Here is an 8200-nt window from a genome sequence, read left to right on the forward strand (position 1 = left end):
AATATATATATATATATATATACATAAATGCTTTAAAAAAATGAAGAAGAGAATATTGAGAAAAAAGAACTAAATTATTCAATAAATTGAAACAATTCAATTCCAATTAAATTCACACCAAAACCCAATACTTTCTATAATTTTTAAAATTCTTAATTGGCTATAATTTCATTATTCCTATACATCAATATATTAAATATCAAGTATAAAATAAATTTCTTAATATCAATTTTATATTTGTCTTATATATCAACCAAAATATGTACTCCTTAATATAATAAAAAATTAATACTATGACACTTTCAAGGGATGATTTGAAAAAATATATCATCAATTTGTCATGAAAATAATGTATGATTGACAAATATAGCTAATAGAACTTAAAAAGAGTAATGACATTCAAAAATTGGAAAAAGCCACTATATTCTACTCTACACATAAAAAAGTGTATGCATGGTGTGAGCCTTTTTTGTGTGTGCGTACGAAGAGAAAGATTGAAAATAAAATTTATTGTATCTTTCATTTGTTTAAGTCAAAATGGATTATATTAGAATCTTAAGAGAAAGATCATTTTGAAGGTTAAAATGGGAAAAAATGAAAATTATTGAATTAAGATTAAAAATAATATATCATTGAAATTATTGAATTAAAATTAAAAATAATATATCATTGAAATTAAAACTTAATTATAAACATAGAATGTAATATTATTATTATCCTTGTCTTTATTATTGTTGTCATTATCTTTGTCATCACTATTTATGTCTTGTTGCCACTATCATATTTGATGGTTCAACATCTACATATACCATGGTTCAACCTTGAAAACAAAAAATAAGGGGGCAAAACAAACGGTGCTTCAACCTCTAATTCAATCCGAAACATTATGAACCCAAAAAACAATGAACAAAACATAGGAGAATGATCTATTTTAAGAAGAAAAAAATGACAAAACTGAATAAAAATTTAAGGAAATTGAAATTCATTGAAATCAAATGAGATTTGAATTGCGATTTTCACAAATACATTCAAATGAGAAAACATGAACGAACCTGCAACATCATAAATATTATTATGGCTTGCATGTATTTGAAACGAACTGGATTCATGGTTGGCATTTTGGTGATTATGATCAGAAAGGCAAAGTGATTGATGAAATGAATCCACTGAATATGAGAATTAGAATGATACTGATGACTTTAGCACTGCCAATAGGAATGCATATATATAACATCGGGATGGTTAATGGAAGTCACATTTCTCAACGGTTGGGCCACTCATAAATTCTTCCAAGTATGTAAAATATATTCAAATAATTTCTTTTGATGCAAATAGTCTGATTAGTTATGTTTATTTTATAATTATTTCTTTCCCGTTTTTTTAAATTATCAGCTCTTTTTATATTATTTATATTATACATGTTATATTCTATATATTTATGTTATAAATATAAAAGCAAAAGACGTAAGTATTATGACGTTTCTAAAATATAAACAAGTAACTAAAACTATGAATAATGGTAAAAATGTTGAAATATAAAAGTGTGTATAACTTTTATTTTGTTATTTAAAAGTTAAACGGATTTGGATAGCTAGGGGATTTAGTTTAGCTGGTTGAATAAGATTTATAAATTATTATATATCTTTTGTTATTATCTTTGATTCTTACGGATAAACAAAAGATAAAAAAGAAGAAATTGGATAAAAAAAGCTTGGTATTTAATTTGTTAAAGAGATTTGGAGCACGCATGCACGCTATGAGATGGGTTCGACACACAGCTAATTTCCAATCAGACCTCGTATTGGTGGTACTATAACACGTCTAAATAATAGTTAGGACTTCTGTGGTCATGTTTGCTTCTACCACAACTATTTTTAGAATAATTCAAACTTTTTAATTTCATCTAAAGTTTCAACTATCAATTAACAATATTTTAAGTAATTGACCTAAATACAACCTAAATCTATGGTGACAGCAAGATTTTGTCCACTAATTACTTGACCTATATTTTGTTACGCATTTTGACTAAATTGTTTTCAGTTTAAAGATGCTAAAATGTACTTAGGTTCCCACACAACAACAGCACAGTTCCTAGTTAAGTTCCCACTTTTCTTTTTATTTTTCAATTTAATATATAACCAAATAAATAAATAAAAAAGACTTAAAAATAATGTAACATTCTAAACGATATATATCAAGGGGAGACTTGGAAAAGTCTCCAGTCAACAAGTCACACAAAGTTGATCGTATATCGTAATGCAATTTCATATTTAAAATAATTAGAAAATTAATAAGCACAAAATTTGCAATTTATGAAAGCAAAAAATAGCACTTTGAAAGAAAAAAAAACTTTTAAAAAGATTAACTCATCCGTTACTTTTGCACTTTATTTGGATTAGAGATGAAATAGAAAAAAATGAAAGAGAAAAAAAAGATAGAAATAAGAGAGAAACGAAGTGGAAAATTTATCTTTTTTTTTGGATAAATAAAAATGAAAAAAAATGAGTGAATTTTATATTATTTAGGAATCCTCCCGTAAAATTAATATTACTTCAAACATAATCCTCCATTTCACCACTGTTTTTGAGGATTTTTTTTTGGACTCCAATAAATTTATTTTTACTTCATTTTAATTTCCATCCCATCTAAACCAAAAGTTTCCATATCATTTTCCTTCACTTCTTCCCAATTTATTTTCATCCAAATCATCCTAAACAAGTGCAGGACTTCAAATTATATGTAATTGACATTAAAATCATACCGTGCTTGAATTGGCATTCAAATTGGGTTTAGTTGGAAAAAGTGACCATGTTCTTATTGAAGAAGAAAAAATTAGGTTTAAAAAAGTATATCATACTTGAAGAGGACATTCAAATCTAAAGTTAATTAATCTATTTGCCCCAGATATCAATAGACCCATAAATAATTTTTTTTTATTAAAGTGAGCATGTTCATGTTCTTAAGGAAGAAGAATATATATATATATATATATATATATATATATATATATATATATATATATATATATATATATTCAAAAAAAGGAAGAAGAGAATATTGAGAGAAAAACTAAAATATTCAATATATTAAAACAATTCCATTCACACCAAAAATCAATACTTTCTACAATTTTTAAAATTCTTAATTGGCTATAATTTTATTATTACTATACATCAATATATCAAATATCAAATATAGAATAAATTTATTAATTAATAGGACTTGAAAAAATATATCATCAATTTTTCATGAAAATAATATATGATTGACAAACATAGCTAATAGAATATCGTACTTAAAAAGAGTAATGACATTCAAAAATTGGAAAAAGCCACTATATTCTATTATACATGTAAAAATGTGAATGGTGTGAGCCTTTTTTTTTTTCTGTCTGTGTGGGGAGAAAGATTCAAAATAAAGTCTATTGTGTGTATTATTTGTTTGAGTGGAGATGAGTCATATCATAATCTTAAGAGAAAGATCAGTTTGAAGACTAAAATTGAAAAAAAAAATAAAAAATATTGGTTTAAGATTAAAAATAATATATCATTGAGATTAAAACTTAATATATATACACCCCTTTCTTTTTCTTTTTAACCTCCCTTGACATTTTTTTTGGAAATATATATACACCTTAATCTCTAAGGAATTACAAATTGAGTACGTGTTCATATTAATATTTTGTGCCATAAGACTTATCATAGTTACATCATTTGCAGTTCTATTACGTCACAGGGAGGAATCTTCTATTTCATCAATTTTTGCTATATGTTGGATTCAGAATATGTTAATTACAAAGTATTCCTCATACTTAACAAATTAAAAAATACCAAGAGAAGCCTATGTCGTGTCTGAATTTATTTGGTCTCATTTTTAATTTTAATTCATAACAGAGCTTCCTCAAGTATTTTCCTTTACAGCATCTTCCGCAACAACTTCTAAATCTTCTCATCCATTTGTGTAGCTTTCCTAAATGTTCTGTGATTATATATCTTCATCTAGAATAAATTTATTGACTTTGCAAACAGAGAATTGGAAATTAATTTTTATTAAGTGGCATGCCCTTGTATGACTTTCCGGAAACAAAACAAAGAAAGACTTAAGAAGCACTCCAATCAACATCACATTACATAAAAAACAATTAAGTATAAAATTTTTTTATAAGTAATATGGTCCTTACACGACTCCATTGGAACAAAACAAAGAAAGACGTAGAAAATACTCCAGTCATCGCACTACCTACAAAAATAATAGATGTGAAATTTTTTTTATAGTGACATGACCATTTATATGACTATGTAGGAACCAAACAAAACCATAAAGACTTAGAATTTAAGATTCCAGTCATTGCGCTAAACAACAAATGTGGAAAATTTTGTGAAGTGACATGACCCATAAATAGACTTTGTACTTGGGAACAAAACAAAAAGACTTAGAAAATTCGCAAGATACCCACATTGACCTTTGTCTATATTTTGCTAACGTAATATACAGACTATTACTTCATTGATTTTGATTGATAATTTCTTTTGAAGGAATTCTGTGTCAACAAAAGTGGTGCTTATGTAAGTTCTGTATAATATACTACCTACGTACGGTCTTTTATATAAAAAATAAAAGATAACATATTTTTTTCTTTTAATTATAAGAATGATAAGACTACTTTATTATTAAATCTGTGATAGTATATAATTCATAATTCAGACAATATTTATTGATCTTGATATCTTGCACAGAAAAAAATCCTAAGTCTTAAACCATTCAAACTTATAAGTTTTGTCACCAACCAAACTTGGTGGTAATTAGGGAGAATTGTTTTTGCTTTTGAAAATTATAGTGTTTGCTGAAATGACAACTTGAACCGGAACTAACTTAATGGTTGTATCTTGAAACTTTGGTGCTGATTCTCTAGATGTGTATACTATATACTTGAACGACGATTTTACTTTAGTTTGAGTATTTTTTTTCTAATCCAATCCAGGTTTAGTTTTGTTTACATTCTGAATTAGAATTTGATAGGTGTTGGCTTTTTCTTTATTACTGATCGATGCATGAGCCTACTCCCCAAACCTATTGTTATTTTTTGATAATCAGTTTTTAAGTTTCATAATTTTTATTTTAAACCAAACCAAACATGGAAGTAACATCTTATCTTTTTTGAATAAAAAATTATAACTTTTTTGGTATACTTTTTTACAACATTTTTCTCTCTTATTTAAAATTTTGAGAATAGGACTCAAAAGTAGCATTTTTGTAAGTAACACTGAAAACAAAAAATATGAATTTATTTTCTTTAAAAAAAAGAAATATGATTTATGTTTTCCACAACATATTATCATTATTATTATTATTATTTCTTTTGTAAATAATATTGTCATTGTCCCAATGTGGCAGTCAAGTGAGTTTTTCAAAAGAAAATTGAGAAGTCGTCATCAACGTTTATTTAAGGAAAACGTTAAAAAAGCAAAAAAAAAATATGAAATGATTTACAATTTGAGAAAAAAAAAGGATTCAAAAATTATTTACGTGAAAGGTATTAACACCTCACTTATCCGTCATGAAGATGACAACCTTTAATTTAGTCTAATAAAAATAAAAGCGACTTCTTAATTATTTATCTTCCCTTTAGAACATGAATTATGTTTGCTATATTTTGTTTAATTTAAAAATTAAAACAAATTTTTATTTTTAGTAAAGAGGAAATTTCATATTTTTTTTCCTAGTGTTTTAGGTCAACAAGGGGTTTTCCCTTATTCATACATATCCTCATGTGTAATGAGAAAATCAGACTTATGTAGTTCTTTGGGTAAAAAATAACTTGTGTGTTGGTTGATTTTATCTTTTTTTGAATGATTTGTATTTAATTGTGTGAATAAGAGTCGTTAAAGTGTTAAACCTTGAAATGATATTGAATTTTAAAAAATATAATAGAGAGAATCGCTTAAAGCATTAAAACGATTCGAGTAATGTGTAATATTCATTCAGGAAAAAAAAAAGAATTGAATGCTCATTTATTTGAACATTTTGACTCCCTTTTCAGAAAAGATTTTGGTTGTGATAAACGTTACCAAGTAAAGAAAGTTGGAGACCTACCACAACATTAGCAAAATTTACTCACATGTTATTCAAACACCATCAAATAAGTCAGAAACCCAACATAAGATGCATGAAACATAAAAAAGATAAATTGAGTGATTATTTATTTGAGTATTTTTGCCTCTTTAAAAAAGATGTTGGGTTTGCGGTAAACTTTGTAAATTCATGAACTTACGGATATCTGATTAAATGCAAGAGGCTGCAAGTTTTGCATCAGAAGGATCTGTAATGAATGAGTTGAAGCACTGGAATGATTTGTATGGTGAAGGAGGTTCGAGGAAGAAACAACAGCTCACTTACTTCCTTTAGATTGTGGAATGCTACATTTATTTTTGGATTTGTGACCATTCATCCTCAATGATACCTTTAACAAAGAAAGAAGTCCTTCATCAGAGATGTTGAACTCAAAGCATGCCCAAATGTCTCACTATATCCCAAATGTCACAGGGATATCATGATTCCCAGAAAATCACAAGTTCTACCACACACATCTTCTCTAAAGGACGTGTGGATCGTCATGCACTATGTTTGGGAATGGGTTCTCAGTTTTCGTTTGGGTTGTCTACAAACAAATGAGCACCTGTGTTAGGGGATTTATATTATGTCATGCATGGTTTTGGAAGATGCAATGGCTTTGTAGGAAGTAGGAATATTTTACACCAAACATTTTAGGTATGCTGTATTATATAATCAGAATTTTGTAAATTGATTGTGCAACTGTACTGCTTAATAATTAAAATTAGAAAACTTCTATCTTATCTAACTGTAACAGACAACTTTATAAATGTTGCTGCCTTGTATTCAAATTGTGTTTAAAATAAACAACTTATTCATTCTCTATATGGTATCAGTCTAAGCTTATTCGTGACCTTGAAGGCTATGTCATTGGCAAAGCACCTTGCCCTCTTTTGATGAGGTATTTGTTAAATTGCAGAACTATGAGATGTATCTCAAGTGTGTATTTGCCAACTCTGCTCAAAGAAGGGACATAGTGCTCACACCTGTCACAGTTAAGTTTTGATTTTACGGATTGTTGAAGTAACAACCCAATTTCCACCTAGTCCAAACAACTTTGCCCAAGTTTAAGATCAGTTTTTGCAGCGGTAATTGACATTCAATTCCTTGGCAATGAATCCTTTTAATCTCATATAACTTAATTCCTTAAATGAAATCATGAGACTAATGTACAAAAGCAACACAAAATCCCTAGATCAAACACGGTTTTCTATTTCTACATAATCAAATAGCATGACCCAAAAATGAAGAAGCAATAACCAAACCTCTCAGTTCCCATTATTATGAAGATTCATCAACTTCATACAAAACAACCAGTTCAGATTTAAAGGCCAAACTACAAACAAAATGCTTAGAAATTAAAAAGGAAAATAAACTAGATGGATCACAATCACAATTGGCTCCCTCAAGCTCTAGAAGCCTTCCTTAATTCTCTCTCGGTCTCCAAATCCAACTGTGAGAGATGCCTTCTCACCTCCAAATTAAAAGTGTCTCTTTGCATTTTCCACCTCAACAAGCTGGCACCTACAATTCAGAATTTTTCTGCCAAAAATTAAAATATCGATCCTTCAAAATTTGTCCTCAACTAGAAATAATAAAAGAATAGAGAAAAAATTGGAATGCCAAGAAAATCACCAACACTAAAAGCTATATCAAAAAGTAGAACGTGAGATAGAAAATAGGTAAAAGTATTTATAAGGAGGAAAAATATATATCAAGAAAAACAATATACTTTATTTGTATGTAGCTATTATTTTGGGATTAGAAAATAGGTAAAAGTATTTTGATTTGTTTAATATGAAATGTTAGTGTAAAGAAGTTTTATAACCTACTCAATTTAATATAACAATATTAATAATCATTTCTTTAATTTATTTAACTAATATGAAATGGTATAAAAATAAATAAAATTAAATATATTAATATTAATAGATTCCCATGTAAAACTTCAACACATTGAAGTTAATACTAATTAGTAATTAGACTCTTTGAACTTATTATATACTTTTTAGAAAAATATTTATCAAAAATTGATTATATTACAGTATTAACAAAATTCTAAAAGATGGTTTTTAAAATATCAAGATTT

At 27.2% G+C, this 8200-nt stretch overlaps 2 protein-coding genes across 5 annotated transcripts in view; both read right to left on the reverse strand.

Annotated features, from left to right (window-relative positions):
- LOC102663061 (receptor-like protein EIX2) overlaps window positions 1-1306 on the reverse strand; it is an 8903-nt gene extending 7597 nt beyond the window's left edge. For both annotated transcript variants that reach the window (XM_014769184.2, XM_014769183.2), the window contains exon 1: window positions 1053-1306. In XM_014769184.2, coding sequence (XP_014624670.1) covers window positions 1053-1118 — 66 coding nt within the window. In that variant the 5' untranslated portion in view covers window positions 1119-1306. The remainder of the gene's footprint in view (window positions 1-1052) is intronic.
- Window positions 1307-7093: 5787 nt separating this feature from the next.
- The window catches only part of LOC106797990 (receptor-like protein EIX2), an 8187-nt gene continuing 7080 nt past the window's right edge, over window positions 7094-8200 (reverse strand). For 2 of the 3 annotated variants that reach the window (XM_041010557.1, XM_041010555.1), the window contains exon 3: window positions 7094-7635. In XM_041010557.1, coding sequence (XP_040866491.1) covers window positions 7517-7635 — 119 coding nt within the window. In that variant the 3' untranslated portion in view covers window positions 7094-7516. Of the gene's footprint in view, window positions 7654-8200 lie in introns of all 3 variants that reach the window. The other variant, XM_041010556.1, reaches the window with a different exon arrangement.

The sequence above is a fragment of the Glycine max genome, chromosome 16 (assembly GCF_000004515.6).
Source record: "Glycine max cultivar Williams 82 chromosome 16, Glycine_max_v4.0, whole genome shotgun sequence".
In the NCBI taxonomy this organism is placed as follows: Eukaryota; Viridiplantae; Streptophyta; class Magnoliopsida; order Fabales; family Fabaceae; genus Glycine; species Glycine max.